This window comes from Oncorhynchus clarkii, chromosome 1 (genome assembly GCF_045791955.1).
Source record: "Oncorhynchus clarkii lewisi isolate Uvic-CL-2024 chromosome 1, UVic_Ocla_1.0, whole genome shotgun sequence".
Classification (NCBI taxonomy): Eukaryota; Metazoa; Chordata; class Actinopteri; order Salmoniformes; family Salmonidae; genus Oncorhynchus; species Oncorhynchus clarkii.
The window spans coordinates 51,640,781-51,664,723 of NC_092147.1; the positions used below are offsets into that span (position 1 = coordinate 51,640,781).

General features: G+C 42.5%; 1 protein-coding gene across 20 annotated transcripts in view; it reads left to right on the plus strand.

The window, feature by feature from the left end:
* LOC139408872 (CUGBP Elav-like family member 2) overlaps positions 1 to 23,943 on the plus strand; it is a 76,978-nt gene that overhangs the window by 40,896 nt on the left and 12,139 nt on the right. For all 20 annotated transcript variants that reach the window (XM_071153312.1, XM_071153303.1, XM_071153285.1 and 17 more), the window contains exons 3-6: positions 6,395 to 6,477; positions 14,063 to 14,111; positions 14,903 to 15,037; positions 19,506 to 19,585. In XM_071153312.1, the coding sequence (XP_071009413.1) occupies positions 6,395 to 6,477; positions 14,063 to 14,111; positions 14,903 to 15,037; positions 19,506 to 19,585 (347 nt within the window). The remainder of the gene's footprint in view (positions 1 to 6,394; positions 6,478 to 14,062; positions 14,112 to 14,902; positions 15,038 to 19,505; positions 19,586 to 23,943) is intronic.

Genomic DNA, 23,943 nt, shown 5'->3' on the forward strand with positions numbered 1-23,943 from the left:
GTCGGAGCTGGTGTAGTACGTTTCAATCTTAGTCCTGTATTGGCGGTTTGCCTGTTTGATGGTTTGTCGGAGGGCATAGCAGGATTTCTTATAAGCTTCCGGGTTCGTGTCCTGCTCCTTAATTAAAAGTGGCGGCTCTACCCTTTATCCCAGTGCGGATGTTGCCTGTAAACCATGGCTTCTGATTGGGGTATGTACTAGAGGTCGACCGATTTATGATTTTTCAACACCGATACCGATTATTGGAGGACCCAAAAAGCCGATGCCGATAAAAAAAAAAAAAAGTGTTTATTTATTATTGTTTTATTTTTTGTACATTTATTTGTAATAATGACAATTACAACAATACTGAATGAACACTTATTTTAACTTGATATAATACATCAATAAAATAAATGTAACCTCAAGTAAATAATGAAACATGTTCAATTTGGTTTAAATAATGCAAAAACAAAGTATTGGAGAAGAATGTAAAAGTGCAATATGTGCTATGTAAGAAAGCTAACGTTTCAGTTCCTTGCTCAGAACATGAGAACATATGAAAGCTTGAGTCTTCAATATTCCCAGGTAAAAAGTTTTAGGTTGTAGTTATTATAGGAATTATAGGACTATTTCCCTCTATGCCATTTGTATTTCATTAACCTTTGACTATTGGATGTTCTTATAGGCACTTTAGTATTGCCAGTGTAACAGTATAGCTTCCGTCCCTCTCCTCGCTCCTCCCTGGGCTCGAACCAGCAACACAACGACAACAGCCACCATCGAAGCAGCGTTACCCATGCAGAGCAAGGGGAACAACTACTAGAAGGCTCAGAGCAAGTGACGTTTGAAAAGCTATTAGCGCTCGCTAACTAGCTAGCCATTTCACTTCGGTTACACCAGCCTAATCTCGGGAGTTGATAGGCTTGAAGTCATAAACATCGCAATGCTTGGCGCACAACGAAAAGCGGCTGGCAAAACGCACGAAAGTGCCTACCACCGCTCAGTCAGATACTTAGATGCTTGTATGCTCATTCAGATTATATGCAACGCAGGACACGCTAGATAATATCTAGTAATATCATCAACCATGTGTAGTTAACTAGTGATTATGATGGATTGTTTTTTATAAGATAAGTTTAATGCTAGCTAGCAACTTACCTTGGCTTACTGCTTTCGCGTAACAGGCAGTCTCCTGGAGTGCAACGAGAAAGAGGCAGGTCGTTATTGCGTTGGACTAGTTAACTGTAAGGTTGCAAGATTGGATCCCCCGAGCTGACAAGGTGAAAATCTGTCGTTCTGCCCCTGAACGAGGCAGTTAACCCACTGTTCCTAGGCCGTCATTGAAAATAAGAATGTGTTCTTAACTGACTTGCCTAGTTAAATAAAGGTATACAACAACAACAAATTAATCGGTGCCCAAAAATACCGATATCCGATTGTTATGAAAACTTGGAAAATCGGCCCGAATTAATCGGCCATTCCGATTTAATCGGTCGACCTCTAATATGTACGTACGGTCACTGTGGGGATGACGTCATCGATGCACTTATTGATGAAGCCAGTGACTGGTGTGGTGTACTCCTCAATGGCATTGGAAGAATCCCAGAACATATTCCAGTCTGTGCTAGCAAAACAGTCCTGTAGTTTAGCATCTGCTTCATCTGACCACTTTTTTTATTGATCTAGTCACTGGTGCTTCATGCTTTCATTTTTGCTTGTAACCAGGAATCAGGAGGATAGAATTATGGCCATATTTGCCAAATGGAGGGCGAGGTAGAGAGAGCTTTGTATGTGTCTATGTGTGTGAAGTAAAGGTAGTCTACAGTTGTTGTTTTTTCCCCCTCTCTGGTTGCACATTTAACACGCTGGAAGAAATTTGGTAAAACTGATTTTAATTTCCCTTCATTAAAGTCCCCGGCCACTAGGAGCGCCGTCTCTGGATGAGCGTTTAAGTGTAGTCTTAGTGCCAGCATCGATATGTATGTAGATATGGTATGTAGACAGCTACGAAAAATACAGAAATTCTCTAGGTAGATAGTGTGGTCTACAGCTTGTCATGAGATTCTCTACCTCAGGCAAGCAAAACCTTCGAGACTTCCTTAGATATCGTGCACCAGCTGTTTACAAATACACATAGACATCCCCTTGTCTTACCAGAAGCTGCTGTTCTATCCTGCCGATACAGTGTATAACCCGCCAGCTGTATGTTTATTCATGTCGTCGTTCAGCCACGACTCAGTGAAACAAGATATTTCAGTTTTTAGTGTCCCGTTGGTAGGATATACGTGCTTTTAGTTTGTCCAATTTATTATCCGAATGTACGTTGGCCAATAGTACCGATGGCAACGGCAGATTAGCCACTCGTCGGCGGATCCTCACAAGGCACCCCGATCTCCTTCTGTGATATCCCTGTCATTCGCAGGAGAAAGAGAATGAAAAGATGAGGGCCTTTTCGGCTGTCAGGAGTAAATCCCTCTAGTCCCACTCATTAAAGAGAAATTCTTTGTCCAGTTCAAGGTGAGTAATCGCTGTTCTGATTTCCAGAAGCTAATTTCGGTCATAAGAGATGGTAGCAGCAACATTATGTGCAAAATAAGTAACAAACAAAGTGAAAAAACAAACTAAATAGAAAGGTTGGTTAAGAGCACATAAATGGCAGCCATCTTCTCCGGCTCTCTGACTGATGTGTAACTACTTTTCTCGCTGTAGCCAGGCAACTCTTCTCTGGTAAAATGCCAGATGAACTTTTAAGCAAAACGTAAGGAAATGTAGCCAGCTACATTTTGTTCTATGATAAACATTAGAAATATGATGGCCATGCATAGTTTTTGCCAAGAAGACTTTGCTCTTTCATTGTACGCTCATTAACTTGTGTTGCTGCCAGCCAAATAGCTTTGCTCTTTCATTGTACGCTTGTTTACTTGTGTTGCTGCCAGCCAAATAGCTTTGCTCTTCTGTTGTCATCTAATGAAAATGAAGCTATTTTCTGCCGAATGTGTTGCATTAATGTATTTTCTGTGAAGGAAAACTAGTTGCATGTCCCTGATCACTCTATTGAAGCAAAAAAAAAACTTGAATCTAAAATGTGACCCTGGCAATACACTGCTGGACCTGCTCCCACTTTCTCCCGTTGTGCTATTTACAAACAAACACGTTACTGGCTACACTGTTCTGGGGAACTACGGTAAGCTTCATAATGTAAAATAATGTGACAGGCGAAAATGAAGAACGCAATCTTTATCCCCTTACGTATTGCACAAGTTGACTGCAGGTATTTACTTAAAAAGTAACTAACTACCAATATGAAAATGTATTGAAAAACCACCCTGTGGCTATTTCCAAATATCCCGGTATACGGTATATACGATACACTGCCGAAGCCTAATATAAAGCACATTGTGTGAGTCGATAATACACCCCTCAATGCCGTTTTCCCCCTCCTCTTTGTGTCATCCATCTTGCTTTTGTATGAGTCCTCCTGATTCTGTTGGAACCAATCCATTTTAAATCCCCACTTCAATTTGGGTCTGTTTGTTCTCACCCCTATCTATTTTGAGAATGGTCAAATTTGTAGCGTTGTTTTTTTAGGTCATGATGATGCCAGGGTATCTGACTGCAGGGTATAAATACATGATAACCATCATGCTTAGCTCTTAGCCCTATGGATTATTTAGCCTCTATGCAGCAGGGAGGGGAAGCACAGTGAGAGAGCGGAGGGAAGACAGTGAAAGAGCGAGAAAGATTCATGGTTTATTTAGCATCAGCAGAGTGCTAGGGGGTAGCACTGAACAGCGGAGAGGGAGAGAGAGCGACACAGAGAGGAAAGGGGGTGCAACTCTGCAGTGGTAGCAAAGTTAGCGTGGGGGGGGGGGGGGTGGCCCATGACACAATTTAGCTGTTATAAAGATAAGGGCCTGCAATTCTACACATTTTGCCATGTATTTTGCCATCTCAGTGACTCAACCATTATAATGAAATCAATGGGAGCCCCATGCCATTTAATTTATGGAATTTTTGATTCTCCCTGTCTAGTTTTTAATTTGGGCAATTGTTAGTTCTCAAAGTAGCTAACAACGTGCCATTAGAACACAGGAGTGATGTTTGCTGATAATGGGCCTCTGTACGCCTATGTAGATATTCTGTTAAAAATCAGCCGTTTCCAGCTACAATAGTCATTCACAACATGAACAATGTCTACACTGTATTTCTGATCAATTTGATGTTAATGAACAAAAATGTTCCTTTTTCTTTCAAAAACAAGGAAATGTCTAACTGACCCTAAACTTTTGAACGGTAGTGTATATACAGACACACACTCACCGGTCAAAAGTTTTAGAGCACCTACTCGTTTCAGGGTTTTTCTTTATTTTTACTATTTTCTACATTGTAGAATAATAGTGGACATCAACTATGAAATAACACATGGAATCATGCAGTAACCAAAAGGTGTTAAACAAATCAAAAATATTTTATATTTGAGATTCTTCAAATAGTCATCCTTTGCCTTGACCGCTTTGCACACTCCACCGGTCTAATGTCAATTGCGCATGTTTCTTGGCCCTTCTTATCGGTGTCCTTTAGTAGTGATTTCTTTGCAGCAATTTGACCATGAAGGCCTGATTCACACAGTCTCCTCTGAACAGTTGATGTTGAAGTGTCTGTTACTTGAACTCTGAAGCATTTATTTGGGCTGCAATTTCTGTGGCTGGTAACTTTAATGAACTTCCAGTGCAGCAGAGGTAACTCTGGGTCTTCCAGAGGCGGCCCTCATTAGAGACAGTTTCATCATAGCGCTTTATGGTTTTTGCAATTGCACTTGGAAGAAACTTTCAAAGTTCTTGAAATTTTCCGTGTTGACTGACCTTCATATCTTAAAGTAATGATGGACTGTCCTTTCTCTTTGCTTATTTGAGCTGTTCTTGCCATAATATGGACTCAGTCCTATTTGGTAAAAGACCATTTTCTGTATACCAACCCTAACATGTCACAACACAACTTATTGGCTCAAACCCATTAAGAAGGAAAGACATTCCACAAATGAACTTTTAACAAGGAACACCTGTTAATTGAAATGCATTCCAGGTGACTACCTCATGAAGCCGGTTGAGAGAATTACAAGAGTGTGCAAAGCTGTCATCAAGGCAAAGGGTGGTTACTTTGAAGAATCTCAAATATAATACATATTTTGATTTGTGTAGCAGTTTGTTGGTTACTACATGATTCCATATATGTGGTATTTCATAGATTCGATGTCTCACTATTATTCTACAATGTAGAAAATAGTAAAAAATCAAGAAAAATCCTGGAATGAGTAGGTGTCCAGACTTTTGACTGGTACTGTATATAAAACATCTTCATATGCCACCGCTGCTAAATAAATATAGGGGAACCACTGAAGCAGCCTCTTAGAGATGAGAACGGAGCAGCTCGATGCATATTACCATATCGCAGCTCCCAGTCGAGGCTTGAGAGAGAGGGGGAGCTCCACTCCACTCCACTCCACAGTAGCATTATAACTCACGCGCACGGCACGGCACGGCACAGCCTGAGAGGGAGTTCTACAGTAAGCAGCAGCAATACAACACTATGTAGGTCAGAGACGCTGCAGTACTCTACTTCCCTGTGTGTGTGTGTGTGTGTGTGTGTGTGTGTGTGTGTGTGTGTGTGTGTGTGTGTGTGTGTGTGTGTGTGTGTGTGTGTGTGTGTGTGTGTGTGTGTGTGTGTGTGTGTGTGTGCGTGTGCGTGTGCGCGTGTGCGCGCGCGTGTGCGCTCTCCACTTCTGTGTGTGTTTTGTGTTCTCTGCCAGCCCAGAGAAACTGACAGGCTGGAACGCCACTGGCGGTCTGCTGGGACTGAAGGATGAGAGTATTTTTTTGTGTGTTTTTTTTTCTTCTCCTCTCTTACCCCTCCCCATCGCCCTCTCTTGTTCTATTGCTTGCTTTCTCTCTCCTTTCCTCTCCCATTCTTATCGTGTCTGTGGATGTATTGCCTATGTGTGTATGCACACTTATGTAACGGAGAGCCATTCAATAGTTTTGTCAGTACAGTGGCTGCCTGCCTCTGAGTAGCCTCACTGTAGCCTTTCTCTGCCACACCTCAGTGACCCTGACAGACAGATAGCCTCTTGGTCTCCTGCTCTGTTCTCTGTGGCAGTATTGTACAGTCATGAGTGTCAACTATGACCCTGATCCATCAGCCCATCTCCTTATCTTGCCCATAGCCTACTCTCACTGCAAATGCTGTGCATGTGCTGTATAGGCACCTAGCATGCTGTGCAGTATGTGTACTGTATGGACAACAGTTAATAGTGATTCCATTCCTTGTCTTGAAACAGCACTTGTGTTTAATGTTGCGTTATTCTGATTGTTCTGTTATTAAATACAACATTCCCCTCCCCCTTCTGTCTCTGCAGGATGCTGTTTTGTAACGTTTTATACCAGAAAAGCCGCCCTGGAGGCCCAGAATGCATTGCACAACATAAAGACCTTAACAGGGGTGAGTAAGCAGGAAGTGTGTGTGTTTCTGTGCGTGCCGCCTTCAGCCCCTCATTGCTTCCCTGTGTTGCTGCTGTGGACTGCACTTGGATGGATGTAACCTAATGAGCTCACTATAGCCACAGCCCACACACACCGTATAGGCACTGCCATGCCATTCCCATCCACAAGAACTGACCTGAACCTTGCTCCCTCTTCTGATGAAGTAATAACCACACAAGACCCAAACACATAGAGTCAGGTAAAGGGTGCTTTGCACGAGGGGAGCCCAGCTAGCCAACTCACTGAATCACACACACAGCTACCCAGTCATAAAGTGGAACAAATTATTCATTGTGCTTGTCCTCATGAATCATAGATGCAAAACCACATTTAATATTTAAAAAGGAATACAAAAGGAAAGTGTTTGAAGAATATTGCTCCTAACAATGGAATCTGCTGAGAGTGATGGAGGGAGTGTGAGAAGGAAAAAGAAAACAGGGCGACAGCTGTATAGAGAAACAGAGGGAGTCTTAATTCTAACCTGATTTATCTGATAGAGATTAAAGCTCAGTCAACTGGTACAAGTGCAATTGCTTGTTAAAGCTTCGTAAATCTGCCTCCCCTGTCCCCTATGTTACTCTATCTGCTTCCAATCAATTAAATCAATACTAAACTACCTCAGTCTTCAATTAAATCAATAACTCCACTCGGCTGACTTTCAGTTTCCAATAATGAGGAGAATGACTAAGTGTTGAAGAATTTGTACCTGTGTGATTAGCAAAGGGAGACCTGTACTAATTATACCATTCAGGGTTGGGGTGAATTCCATTTGAGTCCTGAATTGAAAAATAATTGACCCCAACCCTGAAATTGTCAGTAGCGTGATGATCGAAGTGCGACTAGAGAACACATACTGTACAAACCTAGAGTATAAATAGCACTGTATTTGGTGTCATTAATCAGTTAACGCATTTTCAAATCAAGTGCATGTATTTTGACAGCTGCTCCCGAACCCTAACACAGCCAGTCATGCTGCTCCTGGCATTGACTGAAGTCCGACGGCTCGTTGGTGGAAAAGCTTGCGTCCCTTTCGGTCGCCAAACATGGGTTCAAATACTATTTGAAATCATTTCAAATACTTGATCTCTGCATGGTTGAGTTTGCCTATTGCAATGGAACCAATAGAAAAGTCACAAGTGCACATCCCGGATCCCCGCCTATCTGGCCCTCCAGGCAGGCTAAATCCTATACAATAAGTATTTGAATTATTTTTTTAAATAGTATTTGAACCCAGGTAGGTCTGTCGCACGGACTCCCTCCTCCTGTGCCTTCCTCTCCTTGGCAAGTGACGCCAGTCCCCATACCGAGAGGGCCATCTGTCTATTTCTTTTAGTTCCCTTCTCTCTGAAAAACAACACATTTCATAACTGCCTCTCCTGTTTTTGTTTTTATCGTGAGCACTCAAATGAGGGAGTAAGATTTCCCATGTTATCATGTCATCATAACACCTGGTAAATAAACTTGAAGCCAAGCAACTTCCATGATATCTTTATTTCACCTGTCTATTTCTCTTGGTCCCCTTCTCTTGAATAATAACACCATTACATACAGCCAGCCTCCCCAGTTTTTGTTTTTATAGAAATGGCAAGAAGTGAGTAAAATATCTAGTCTTTACACATGACAAATACATTTAACTTGAAACCTTGCCCTCTGCTCATATCCTAATTCCCCTTGCTTAAAATCTAGCCACTTCACTCCATATTTTTCTTATTCCCTTTCTGGCTTCTTTGTGTCAATATGGCAGGTGTAGATATCTAATCCAAAAGATTAGCTCTTCAGATCCACTTCTTCCTCAGCGTATTAAGGGATCTAGTGGAAGAGCCAGGGGAAATAAATCGCAGGTGGAAATATGTAATTTGCAGATGGACTGGATTCTCTGCCAACTTCTTGTTGAAGCTCAAGCTGTTGCTCAGATATGGCCCCTCATTTCTGGAACATGTTAGCAATGCTGGACGGTATGGCTAGCATTCCATTCCTAAGTGAAAAATGACAACTTTTAAAGACCAGTGGACATTGTTTGCACCCCAAATGGCACCCTATTCCCTATATAGTGCACTACTTTTGACCAAAGGTAGTGTATAGGGTAGTGTTGCATGGAAATCCAGTACCACGTTAATATCGTGCTACCAAAACGTCATGGCACCAACATTTTTAGAATACCATAGTACCGTTCCGTATGATACTACCAACTTTTTTGGCCCTACCGATCTAAAGCACCCGCAGGTGACTTCATAAACAGTAAATGTTTAGAAAGTCAGTTGCTTATGCAACTGCAATTAGTCTCTTGTATGCTATGCGCCGGTCCAATGTCCACTTCACTTTCGTGCGCATATCACGTGTGTCCTCACTCACCTGCTTCTCTCCGTCCGCTCTTCCTGCACATCTATTCCTCCATCTGTAAAAAAAAAAAAAAAAAAAAGTAATTTAGCTGTGATGGCGAGTGGGGATAGAGACCCTGATCAGTCTTCTGTTACATTTGCTAAATTGGAGCAGCACGAAGAGCGAGTAAAGCTGATACATTGTATGTGATTTCATCATTGATAAACCAAGGGCACAGGCCAGTCTGACTATAAGAGTTTGCAAGTTTGTTGTCACGCAGCAGTGCCAGAGAGGAAAACAGCGCCGCGACAGGCAACAAAGACACCGTTTTGTCTCTAGCTCAACCATTTTGTCTCTAGCTCAAACGGGATAAAGAATACACCTCTTATAACTGGCGCTACCTCTTTTCTTCCTGCGCGATTTTAAACTAATCCCGGCCCGCTAATTATTGGTTTGATAACTGAACTAGAGGTTGACCGATTATGATTTTTCAACGCCGATACCAATTTATTGGAGGACCAAAAAAAGCCGATGCCGATTAATCGGCCAATTTTTTTTTTTTTTTAAATTTTTTAAATTTTGTAATTTTTTAAAATGTATTTGTAATAATGACAATTACAACAATACTGAATTAACACTTATTTTAACTTAATATAATACATCAATAAAATAAATGTAGCCTCAAGTAAATAATGAAACATGTTCAATTTGGTTTAAATAATGCAAAAACAAAGTATTGGAGAAGAAAGTAAAAGTGCAATATGTGCTATGTAAGAAAGCTAACGTTTCAGTTCCTTGCTCAGAACATGAGAACAAATGAAAGCTGGTGGTTCCTTTTAACATGAGTCTTCAATATTCCCAGGTAAGAAGTTTTAGGTTGTAGTTATTATAGGACTATTTCCCTCTATACCATTTGTATTTCATTAACCTTTGACTATTGGATGTTCTTATAGGCACTTTAGTATTGCCAGTGAAACAGTATAGCTTCCGTCCCTCTCCTCGCTCCTCCCTGGGTTTTAACCAGCAACACAACGACAACAGCCACCACATCGAGGCAGCGTTACCCATGCAGAGCAAGGGGAACAACCACCCCAAGGCTCAGAGCGAGTGACGTTTGAAACGCTATTAGCGCGCGCTAACTAGCCAGCCATTTCACTTCGGTTACACCAGCCTAATCTCGGGAGTTGATAGGCTTGAGGTCATAAACAGCTCAATGCTTGACGCACAACGAAGAAGAGCTGCTGGCAAAATGCACTATAGTGCTGTTTGAATGAATGTTTACGAGCCTGCTTCTGCCTACCACCGCTCAGTCAGATACTTAGATGCTTGTATGCTCAGTCAGATTATATATCTAGTAATATCATCAACCATGTGTAGTTAACTAGTGATTATGATTATGATTGTTTTTTATAAGATAAGTTTAATGCTAGCTAGCAACTTACCTTGGCTTACTGCATTCGCGTAACAGGCTCCTTGTGGAGTGCAACGAGAGAGAGGCAGGTCGTTATTGCGTTGGACAAGTTAACTGTAAGGTTGCAAGATTGGATCCCCAAGGTGAAGGTGAAAATCTGTCATTCAGTTAACCCACCGATATTAAAATAATAAATAAAATAATAAATAAAATAAAAATCGGCAAATCGGCGCCCCAAAATACCAATTTCCGATTGTTATGAAAACTTGAAATCGTCCCTAATTAATCGGTCGACCTCTAAACTGAACAACGTTTTTTGTCATGTTACCTAGCTAGCCAACAACCTGGTAACTTGACAGTAGGTTTAGGTAAATTTGAGTGGCACTGGAAGAAAGGAAAAGATCATGATATGTGCTTCAAATGTAGGATTTTTATTTTACCTTTTTATTTAAACTAAGCAAGTCAGTTAAGAACAAATTCTTATTTACAATGACAGCCTACTGGGGAACAGTGGGTTAACTTCCTTGTTCAGGGGCAGAATGCTCGGGAATTCGATCCAGCAACCTTCAGGTTACTGGCCCAACGCTCTAACCACTAGGCTTCCTGCCGCTCTAACCACTAGGCCTAACTAGATCAAACATCTACCTCTTTCTGATCCACACATTCTGTTCGGTGTCTAATGTTTTTAAAGTTGGGGGGGGGGGGGGGGGTGTGTGGGGGAGAGAGTATGTGAGGTAGTGAGAGAGAGAGAGAGCGAGTGTGTGTGTGGGAGAGTGAGTGTGAAATTTAATGTGTGTGCAATTCAGTTCAATAAGTGTGAATATGAGTGCCTGTTTTTTGTGTGTAGCATAGGTGCATAGGCACATTCTAAACGGGAACAAGTGTCCTGGAGATGGGTGAACAGTACGCTATGCCACTGAATTTTTCCTTTCTTGTTATCTCGATACTAGGCCTGGTTATTGTATCATTAGTAAAACGTTGGTAATGTGAAAACACTAATATAGGTGCCACTTGGGATGCAGCCATTAAGAAGCAGGCCAGAAGAGAGCAGCACTGTTAGATTTGATTAGGATCCCCATTAGCCGACGCCAATGGCGACAGCTAGTCTTACTGGGGTCCGACACATAACGAAAAAGACATTACATACAAAATACTTTACAATTCACATACAATAACATGTAGGGGGTGTGGGTGGTGGCTGTGTGTGTGCATCTATCAGCTAGACATAAATGTCAATACCTGCACACAAAAAGTAGGTCACACGGAGGGAGAGGTGTTGTGCCGTGAGGTGTTGCTTTATTTTTTATTTTTTTCAACCGGGTTTGCTGTTCATTTGCACTATATGAGATGGAAGGGAGTTCCATGCAACCATGGCTCTGTATAGTACTGTGTGTTTTAGGGCTCTCCCTGACCCCCCCAAAATCGAGTCCTATGTGTTTTTAATCAAATCAACTATATGCACTGAGCTTGTCTGATGCTTTAAGCTAACTGTTTGATTAAATAATTAAGACATACAAATGACTAGAGGGAGTCCGACCGCAATTGATTTGATTGTGGCCCCTGGCTCAGACTTGCTGCATTGTAAAAAATAAATATATATATATATATATATATATATATATATATATTATACAAAAGTCACTTAGTGACTGTTTGACTAGCACCCATTGTGTGTCTCTCCTCCCTGCTGCAGGGACCATCACACATCAACAATGTGTATAGCGCTGTCAGTGTTGCTGAAGCTGCAACATAATTACAGCCATTTCTGACTGAAAAGTTATGTTGGCGAAATCCCTCATTTGTTTAGGAAAATCATTCCCTATCCCATCAACGCTTGCTCTCTATGCGTGACACATGTATGCTTCACATGCAAGTGACCAATAGGGCCTGACCTACAGCACATCAATAAATTGGTTATAACAAACTCTGAACACCGTAACACATGACAACAAAATGGATGCAGAGAGGACGTGACAAATCAATTCAAACCGGGGGAATGTTTACTGGGTGCGCGGGTTGGTAAAGGGGAAGTCGGATGTGTGGAATAATTTTGACTAGTTGTAGAAAATACTGTAAATAAAAGTATGGAGTAAGCGATGCGTGCATGTTCTAGGTGCCAAACAGGTGCTGTTAGATTACATTGTTCCAGACGGTCAGAAATACATTGTAAACAACACTAAATCAATTACAGGCGTACCAGAGTGTACCGTTGTTTTTTTGTAAAGCTTTTATTACAGCAAAGACTAAAAACGGTCTCATGGAGTCGTGAATGCAATTTCCGAAATGGAACGGTTTATGCTAATTATTCAATGGTCGCTTTATTTTATTTTAAAACTAAAATGCTTGATTGCATTTCACATCATGAATGATTTTGTATTCTGTGTAATGACATGAACAAATAAATGATTGATACCGTAGCCTATTTCAATGCTCATACAAGCTACTGTAAGTAAGTTACAGTATTTAGGATGTGCTCTTAGGCCTACAGCTCGATGGTGGTTATACAAGGCTGGTATACTAACCCTATTAATGATTATAATAACGGCAATATTAACAATGAGATCAAGGAAAAAGGAGGGTCGTTGTTGTTATTGTTATTATTATTATAAATATCATAAAGTAAGGCCTTTATTACACCATAGCAAATATTAAAAAGCTGCGGAATTTGTGATATTGTTGCGTGAGGCTTGGCGCTCACGGAATCAGTAGGCTGTTAAACACTCAAACAGGCAACAGAAGCAGGATCTGTCTTATTTCTGTAGATATAAATGGATGATTTATAAAGCCAGGCACATTTAACAGTTAGGCTATTGATTAGACGTAATTAAGTTGGTTTCCAACCTCACTTTTCTTAGACAATTAAGCCAAGGGCTGTTTTCTCGTCTCCTAAATCTGCTGTTGCCTTCACCTCATTGTTCTCAACACCATTATGCGGGTTAACTTTGCTCTATTATGCACATAGCAGCATGGTCTAGGAAAAGGCACCATTCAACAGCGCACTGATGCGTTTCAGAACCGTGGACAGCGACCAATATCCAGCGCGGGAGAAAGCTCATTTGTTAATAAAAAATATATAATTTTTTATTTGTTGCAACATTGTTCTTACATAATATAACCATATACAATTTCAGTAGCACATGTCTTAGACTGATGGACTGTGCCATCCCCACAGCCTCCACAATGGATCAGTCCACTGGGGGGGGGGGGGGGGGGACTTAAATAGATCCTGAAAGGATGATGATGGGGAGAATCAATAACTGCGATCATATGACTACTGCTCTGGCCCAACCCAAAGAAAGGGGAGAGAATTTGAGCCCAAATACTAGTAGACATATCCTTTTCTATAGCTCACTATAGTGTGAGGGATAATCGAATCTGAGAGGGGGCGAGCGAATGAGAAAGATGCTGACAGAGGGGGATGAGGTGGAGGAAGAAGTTTAATAACGAGCAAGAGAGCAATTCTAGTCTCAAAATCCATCCTCACCTCCTTTCCTTCATCTGCACTGATTGGAAAAGGTAACTTGACAGGTGAGACTTGACAGGTGAAAACAATATGGAGTCGAGCTCATTATTAGGGTGGCTTTCACCTTGTCAGTTCTTTCAGATCAGTCAAGGAGAGGAGGCTAGGAGTGAACAAAATGTTTAAACCATTGCTAAAGGGCAAGGGAGCAAGAGAGAACCAAAAAAAACATAGCCAAGCACCTGGCCTGTTCATCGTCGCGGTAACTAACGTGACAATGAACAGGCCAGGTGATGACAGGCCTGATGATAGGTTGATGTTTAACATGTTTCTTCCGTGTTCTCCTCCTTCCAGATGCATCATCCCATCCAGATGAAACCCGCTGACAGTGAGAAAACAAACGGTGAGTGACATCATTGCAGATACGATGTGACACAGGCTAAAATGTGTATAAACAAAGCATAGCGGCTGGCCGGTTACAGGGAAGGGTTGCGTCCCAAATGGCACCTTATATCGTGCACTAATTCTGACCAGGGCTGTAGTCAAAAGTAGTGGGCTATATAGGGTGCCATTTGGGTCACAACCTGAGAACAGAACACAGCTACCATGAAGTCCCTGAGGACGTGAGGAAATTGCACCAAGAAGAATCAAGATTGGGAAAGGAAATAAAAAGGAGACTGTCTCTATATTTTAGTTCCCACACGGTGGCCCAAATGGTACTCGTCTGTATGTGCTGCCAAGGCATGACAACGACCATAGAAGTTGGCTATTATGGAACAAACAGACCTGGGACGAGACTGCCGAAACGGTGCTCTGTGCTGTAAATTCAGTATTTCTTGGGAGTATTTCAGGGGTGTCAGGGGTTACTAGGATTTAAAGGAGCTTTATGAAGGGGGGGGGGGGGGGGGGGGGGGTTGAGAGGCAGGCGGGTACAGAGGGATCTGGTGGGAGGATAAGGGGAAGATAAAGCAGTCATCCGTCTGAAGAAAAAGAGATTGGGGAGGAGGGAGAGATGAAGCAGTAAGATAGAGATTTAGAGAACGAAAAGGGGTGAGCTGACACATTGAGTGAGAGGGTTGCAAGGAGGGGAGAGGAGAGACTGAACTAGCAAAAAGAGAGGTGGAAGGTTGCATAGCCCATTTTGCTTTCACTGTTTTGCTGTCACTCATTCTTTCCTCTCTTTCTCCATTTCAGCGGTGGAAGACCGAAAGCTCTTCATTGGAATGGTAACAAAGAAATACGGCGAGAACGAGGTCCGAATGATGTTCTCTGCTTTTGGACAGATAGAGGAATGCCGAATTCTCAGAGGACCTGACGGTCTGAGCAGAGGTGGGTTGTGGGTAACGCCGTGTCACTCCGCTCCACGCTCCCGTTATACTAAGTGGTCCTGTGTTAGTGGATCGGTTTGTAAGGGCGTGGCACTAGGAACCAAAGCAAAGGTCTTGGGTTCAATTCCTACAGGGATCATAATGCACATACCAGAAATGTATGTCAAATGTACTGAAAGTCATTTTTAGATAAAACGCACCCTAGGCCATCCTGTATATATGATGAGATTTGTTAGATAGATATTTTTAGTATTTTAACCTCTTCACCTCCCCAATTTCGATCTTGTGTCATTGCTGCAACTACCCAACGGGCTCGGGAGGCGACGGTCGAGTCACGACCGGGCAAACAAACCGCGCTCCTTAACACCCACCCGCTTAACCCGGAAGCCAGCCGCACCAATGTGTCGGAGGAAACACTGAGCCTGCAGACACCCAGCCCGTCACAAGGAGTCGCTAGAGCACGATGAGCCAAGTAAAGCCCCCATGGCCAAAACCCTCCCCTAACCCGGATGACGCTGGGCCAATTGTGCGCCGCGCCATAGACGGCTGCGCCACTCGGGAGGCCCAGATATATGGTATTTATGGTAGTGGCTTCCTCTTTAAATGTCGCTATATTGCTTCCACCTATCCAATCTTCTCAGATCACAGTAGTGGGTAGGGAATAGGAGCTCACGTTTGATTTGAAATTCACCACTAGAGTAGTCCTCGACTACACCCGCCGATCAAAGAACACAGACTTGCCTAGTGCCTGCCTTACTACACTGCTCCCAAACCTTTTATTTCCACCCTTCCCACCCTGCCCCGATAGTCATATCCTATTCACCCAAAGTTCGCCCCCTCTTCGCTCTTTCTTGCCCCCCCCCCCCCCCCAATCCACCCCGATATGACTCTCCCCGTGACACACTCACCACCCCCTACATCTCTGCAGCAGAGGGAGGGGGTGCATCAACACTCGCAGCTCTCAACGCCGCCTGTAACAATAGTCCCAGCCATCGCCATGGCAACCCCATGGCTGCTGGTGTTCTAGGCCGGCCTCAGCTGGCAGGCAACACAGGACACACACAATCAGTACTGCACCGCCCCCACCGTGCTCCACAAAGGATGGAATTATTCCACTGCTCCACCTCTGCCTGCCTCAACTTCTATCTGTGCCGCATAAGACGCCATAAAAGCAAGTGAGACCGACAAATGCAATAATAGTATGGGCGGGCATGAGTTATCGAGTACGAAGCTCGATCTTTAACCAGAGGGGGAAAAAAATACTGTAAAACTATTTGGTGGATGTGCTTTGTAGCAGCTCGTACAAGTGAAATTTTGTCCCAAATTTTAAATTTTTTATGTTGTCTTAAAGACAACGTTAATTTGCTTTGACTCAAAGTGTTCCATTTTGAACATGTGCATTTGCGGGGCACAACAAAAAAGAAACCAAGCCTTAAGGATCACACAGTTCTTCTCCCTAAATGTCCTTTCCCCCTGTGTCTCATTCACTCAATTGCGTTCCAACCGCTCCCTACACATACGCATGCTGAGCGCGCTCACAAGCTCCTGTTAGGCCTACAGAAGTAAATGCCTATAAAACGGATCTAACTGATGGGATACAAAAGCTACATTTCTTACCAAATGACGACAGTTTTATCACAAATTCAAATGGACTGGTAGATTGAAGTAGGAAAATGTGTTCCAACAACAGTTGCTGCAGTTTAGGAAAAATTGTGTCCTGTCTATTTTCCGCTTAGGCTACTTTGCGAACTGCTTGTGCCATTTAGAATAGGTTAGCCTCTCAAACTCCACACTGGATCTCGATGCCAGTTCCACTGTGTTTTTTTTCCATTGTTCCCCTCTAATCAGGGACGGATTTTTAGACCTGTAACACCAGGTGGGTGCAATTTAATTCAGGTAGAACAGAAAACCAGCGGGCTCCAGACCTTGTAGGGTAAGCATTGAATAACCCTGGCCCAGGCTATAACCCCTCTAAACATAGACCGGTTCCACACTGTGAATACACAAAAGGTATTAGTTTGATAAAGACAGAGAGCCATATTTTCCATTCAGAATCATTAAGGCTCGGCCTTCTCACCAAACCGATGTCATGGCCGTAATTCATCACCATGCAGTGTTCAACGTGGAATTGTTAATCCATTTAGACATTTCCAAAGAACAGGCAGAATAAACTAAATTGAACATCTGTATATCGAAAAGAAGACCATTTTTGTTTTGTAACCCTGAAAAAAACTCACCAAATTGAGCCCCATTTCAAATAGTCACTATTACAACTTTTTCCATTTGGAAAAAAATGTTTTTAGTCTGTTATTACATTTTTTTTTACTATAAAATAGGTGACTTGACTGTGGTAAGGGCTCTGGAAATAAGAGCGTCTTGTCTGCTAAATGAACAAAGCATGGCTATGCCATTACACAGCCATAAGCTTCTACAAGCTCGCACCACTGCTAAGGTTACTGCCTTTTTGGAGATTGTGTAATATATAACCAGTTGATATTATGATTTCAATAAATTCGCCTGAAATGTCACTTGCTTTTTTATTGACTGAATATACACTACATACACTACAGGTATGTGGACACCTGCTCGTCAAACATCTCATTCTAAATTATGGGCATTAATATGGAGTGGGTACCCCCTTTGCTGCTATAACATCCTCCACTCTTCTGGGAAGGCTTTCCACTAAATGTTGGAACATTTGCTGCGGGGACTTGCTTCCATTCAGCCACAAGAGCATTAGTGAGGTCAGGCAATGATGTTGGGTGAATAGGCCTAGTTTGCAATCTGCGTTCCAATTCATCCCAAAGGTGTTCAATGGGGTTGAGGTCAGGGCTCTGTGCAGGCCAGTCAAGTTCTTCCATACTGATCTCGACAAACCATTTCTGTTGGGAAAGGGCCTTCCCCAAACTCTTGCCTCAAAGTTGGAAGCACAGAATTGTCTAGAATATCATTGTATGCTGTAGCGTTAAGAATTCCCTTCACTGGTACTAAAGGGGCATAGCTCAAACCATGAAAATCAGCCCCAGACCATTATTCCTCCTCCACCAAACTTTACAGTTGGCACTATGCATTGGGGCAGGTAGCGTTCTCCTGGTACCTGCCAAACCCAGATTCATCTGTCGGACTGCCAGATGGTGAAGCGTGATTCATCACTCCAGTGAACGCATTCCCCTGCTCCAGAGTCCAATGGCGGCAAGCTTTAAACCTCTCCAACCGACGCTTGGCATTGCACATGGGGATTTTAGGCTTGTGTGCGGCTGGTTGGCCATGGAAACCCATTTCATGAAGCTTCCGACGAACAGCTGAAGTTGCTTTCAGAAGCAGTTTGGAACTCGTGGTGGGTGTTGCAACCGAGGTCAGATTTTTACACGCTACGCATTTCAGCACTCGGAATTCCCGTTCTGTGAGCTTGTGTGGCCTACCACTTCGCGGCTGAACCGCTGTTGCTCCTAGACATTTCCACTTCACAATAACAGCACTTACAGTTGACCAGGCCAGCTCTAGCAGGGTAAAAACGTTTAACAAACTGACTTGTTGGAAAGGTGGCATTCTATGACCGTGCCATGTTGAAAGTCACTGAGCTATTCAGTAAGGCCATTCTACGGCCAATGTTTGTCTATGGAGATTGCATGGCTGTGTGCTCGATTTTATACAACTTTCAGCAACGGGTGGCTGAAATAGCCGAATCAACTAATTTGAAGGGGTGTCCACATACTTTCCATATATAGTGTATTTATAAGGGACAATTATGGTTTGTTCTCTGTAATGGTTATAAATTAGGCATTGTCACGCACTTTTTACATAAGCTTATAGATAAATGCGCTCATTTCTTTCCAGTGTTAAAAAATATATATATTAGTGTACTCAAGTACAGAAAGAAATCATGCGTGTACTCAAACAGTCAAAATGCCCATCCCTAAGTAATAGAAGAATATGCAGAGCTCAACTGACAGTGCAGCGGTTCACCCTGTAGTCTCTGTCATCATAGTTGTAGCATGTGTTGCTATGTCATTTTAAAATGAATATTTCTCTTTTTACTAGAAAATTGCCATAATAGCCATTTTAGTGTGTGTGTTGTGTGAGAGGAGTGTGTGTTTTCTGTAGTTATCTCAATTACTGTCTCATCCACCCAGTAATCACATCCCCAACTAGCCCAATCCATCCACAGCTTCTCTTGAATGTGGTACAATACGTCAATCAATGTTGTGTTACTGTGCTCATGTGGTTGTTGTTGTGACTGTATTGTTATGTTACTTCCATGTGCTAACCAGTGAGAGCGGTTGTTCTTCTGTGTGCTTGGAGTGGCGTTCATTCTATGTTACTGTAATGTGTTATTTGGGATTTCATAACGACGTGTCCCAAAACCTTTTGTCTTGTTTTGTTTCTTCTTTGTCCCTCCCTCCTACCCTCCCTCCTCTTGTCTGTCCCTCCCTTCCTCCTCCTCTTGTTCCCTCTCCCCTCCCTTACAGGCTGTGCGTTTATCACATTTTCTACCAGGGCTCAGGCCGCGAATGCAATCAAAACCATGCATCACTCTCAGACTATGGAGGTACTGTACCCCTTAGCACCTATTTCTCATCTCTCCCCTCTCCCTCTATGCAGTCTGCTGCCTCCTTGTGGTTTAAGTGTGAATTGAGAATTGTATCTCACAAGGAAACACATGTTGTTTGATTTTATAGGTTGTCCCAAATCACACTTTATTCACTTTATAGTGCACTACTTTGGACTATAAAAAGAATAAGGTGCCATTTGGGAAGCAGACGTCATATCACAGAACATTAGTCATACACCAACGCAAAGCATACTTGGCCAATATAACTAGGGTGTTGAAAGACAAAATGAAACTGTAGTTCTGGTGTTATACTTTGTATTCCATGTTATAGAGAAGCATCTCATTTTTATAAGGATAGGACTGCAATGCAAATTAGGCACTACGGAATACATAATTACAGTAATTTCAGCCCAATAATTGAAAGTAGGCTGGTCCTATTATTAACACATTTTTATGCTTAATGCCTAACTGGGAGTTTGTAACAATTTATGAAATTAGAATAAACTTGTTATACTACTTTATGCAAATGATATACTTCATATGCTAATTAGTCTGTACGGAAGGGAAAATAATACAGCATGTTAAGCCCATTAATTTACATATCTGTATTAAAAAAAACTATAAAGCCATGCGTTAATTAATTCATCTATTTTCACGCTGTTGGTGGTAGGTGCACTTGATTTGGCTGCCCTAGCACCGGAAAGGCAAAGTGTTTCCATTTTGAACCATTTCATATGTCTGAAAGTAGAACTCAGCCTACCCGGCAGGTCTACAGAGCAAATCAAGTGCATTTATAGGCCTACCGCTGGCCAATCAGATAGATCAGCTCACCGTGTCTACACAGTTTGCGCCAGTTTCCTCGAGCCATTGCCGTAAAACGAAGCCTCGAGCCCGTTTCCCCCCCAATTGGTAGTTAGTCTTGTCCCATTGATGCAACTCCTGTACGGACTCAGGAGAGGCGAAGGTCGAGAGCCATGCGTCCTCCGAAACACAACCCTGCCAAGCCGCACTTCTTCTTGACACATTGCTTGCTTAACCCGGAAGCCAGCCGCACCAATGTGTCGGAGGAAACGCCTTAAAACTGGCAAAAGATATCAGCTTGCAGGCGCCCAGCCCGCCACAAGGAGTCGCTAGAGCGCGATGGGACAAGGACATCCTGGCAGGCCAAACCCTCCCCTAACCCAGATAGCGCTGGCTCATGGGTATTCTGGTCACGGCCAGCTGTGACACATCCTGGGAATTTAACCCGGGCTGTAGTGACGCCTCAAGCTCTGCGATGCAGTGACTAGAGACTCAACAAATACTCAAAAACAGCAGTTATTTTCTGTAAGTTCATGTTTAAGTTGTTATTCAGCACTGTCAACACTTTGTTCAACAGTTTTATAAGCTATAAAATGTGCGTTCTCCCTACTTTCACTCACGCTACAACCTGTACTGCAACTGCAATGAAGGAGTATAGCAAAGTGTTCCGATAAGCTTGCAATGTTATTATTAGCAGCTTGTCTTTTTTTAAATAGAGGAATATGACACTTTCTCTGGTCACAGGAGTAACAACATGAATTGGTGCTTAAGGCAGAAATAATACAGTGCGACTTAAAAAACGTATCTCCCCTTTTCTCAGCGGAGGGAAGAAGAGAGGAAGGGACTGTGAGTCTGAGAGGCAGCCTCACTGCTGTTACCTCCCTCCCCGCAGACTGACCGCCAGATGCAGGCCATCAGTCCAGTAAAAAAATATAAGCAAATTGTTACGCTCACTTGGCTGTGCCTCACAAGTCATATAACAAATCATCTATTTCCAGTATGGTCATATACCTAACATTGTGAAATGTAAATTCTAAATGGTCTGAGAAGAACAACATTGGCAGGGCAATTCAAGCATAGCCAATATGCATGGATAAGGTATTGCGCCTATAGCCTACTGCACAAACCTGTTTTTAATAGGTTAATGTTGCATAAACGTATGTTGTTGTTTTTTTAAAGCCGTGTTTTAATATATATATATATATATATATATATATATATATATTCAGCAAAAAACAAAACGTCTCTCACTGTCAAATGTGTTTATTTTCAGCAAACTTAACATGTGTAAATATTTGTATAAACCTAAGATTCAACAACTGAGACATAAACTGAACAAGTTCCACAGACATGTGACTAACAGACCTGGAATAATGTGTCCCTGAAAAAAATCAAAAGTAACAGTCAGTATCTGGTGTGGCCACCAGCTGCATTAAGTACTGCAGTGCATCTCCTCTTCATGGACTGCACCAGATTTACCAGTTCTTGCTGTGAGATGCTAAGCCACTCTTCCACCAAGGCACCTGCAAGTTCCCGGACATTTCTGGGGGGAATGGCCCTAGCCCTCACCCTCCGATCCAACAGGTCCCAGACGTGCTCAATGGGATTGAGATCCGGGCTCTTCGCTGGCCATGGCAGAACACTGACATTCCTGTCTTGCAGGAAGTCACGCACAGAACGAGAACGATTTTCCCACCTGAGATGAAAACACATCTCATTTTGTTGTTGAGATAAAAGGCAGTGCATGATGACTTAGTGCACATAAAAATAGATTTTGCAGTTAAATTCCCATGAACCGAATAAAACAATTAACTTAATAAATTGGTTTCCAGCACATTTTTAACTCTACCGATGGTTTTCTCACAAAATAATTATCGTTATATAGCAGTATGCCCATTCTGTTATTGGCAAGTGCGCTCAAGCCAGCTCGCGGGTATAGCCTACATGATGAGATTATTATGGCCAAAAGAGCAAGATTTTTTACAAATTTGTTAAACAGCAGCCAAGCATCGATCATCATGTCGCCAGTGTAAGACCCTCAATATTTATTGGAGAAGAGCATCAAGCTAATCACATTGCACTTTCGCCAGCCTGTGAAGTTCATCATAACTTATTTCATCTGTAGCCTAATAAACTGCATGCTTTCCCGACGAGTCGTAGAGGAAGGACCACACAACTTGTTATCGCGTGACTCCAAGTTTACTTTTGTATGGTGGTTATATAAATATTTGTAATGGGAAGCATAGAATTAGCTCACATACAACAGATATACCGCTTCTAAGACTTGCTTTCAATGATTGACAGCTCTAGAACTCACATTTCTATGTGAATTTAGTCGGGTCATCCAAGAAGTTACATATTGGAGCTTTAAGAGGGCACACATGGAGAGAAACACATTTTTGAATCTATATTTTAGCAGAAGCCGAATGAATCAATAATATCCCACTAATTTATTTACACCATTTTATTTATTTGTGACGTGCCAATTGCAAAGCGGCAACGCGCCCGGCAATGTGTTAAACCTTGCATTACAAAGTATTACAAGGCATGCGTGTACTGTATAAGAGTAACTGTCCCACTAAGCCCCTTCAAAACTGGGCTGGTATTCCCGTTGAATCAGTTCAGTGTTCAGGAACTGGAGCAAGAGTGATATGACTGCTAACAGGTCAGAGGCTCCCTAGGGAAGCAGCCAACCAATCCCTAATTAGGAACCACAGAATAAAACTAGCTCAGCTCTGGGCCTCGGAATTTAGAACTAGGTCCCAGTAGTGATGGCACCATTTTAGGGTTGGAGACATTTCCAGAAATCCATGTTGGAGTATTCCTTTTCTGCTCCTCCTGAATCCGGGAATCCTCCGATGGCGATTTCTGGAGATTTGGGGAAAGTTTCTGGGAATTTTGCAACCCTACTACACCCTTTACAGTCAGTACTGTATCCCCCTGATGCTATGGGAGGTGCTACTAGTGTATTAGTCTTTACTGTATCCCCCTGATGCTGTGGGAGGTGCTACTAGTGTATTAGTCTTTACTGTATCCCCCTGATGCTATGGGAGGTGCTACTAGTGTATTAGTCTTTACTGTATCCCCCTGATGCTATGGGAGGTGCTACTAGTGTATTAGTCTTTACTGTATCCCCCTGATGCTATGGGAGGTGCTACTAGTGTATTAGTCTTCACTGTATCCCCCTGATGCTATGGGAGGTGCTACTAGTGTATTAGTCTTTACTGTATCCCCCTGATGCTATGGGAGGTGCTACTAGTGTAGAAAGTAATTCCCTGTCAAGCCTGGTCCCTTTGTCTGGCTCTCTCTAATTCACAACATTGATACCACATGTCTACGTCTGGTCTGTCCAGTGATATGTCAATATCTGGCTTGTCTGTTTGTTACAGCGCTATCCTATGTATGTGTTTTGTAGCTAAATGTCTTTTCTCGTTATGTCTTGACTTGGCATACACGTCCTTCCTTGTTTGACTGTCTCTGTTTATATGTTTCTGTTATGTCCCTCCCGTGTGTGTGTGTGTGTGTGTGTGTGTATTTTGCGTTGACTCTCCTCA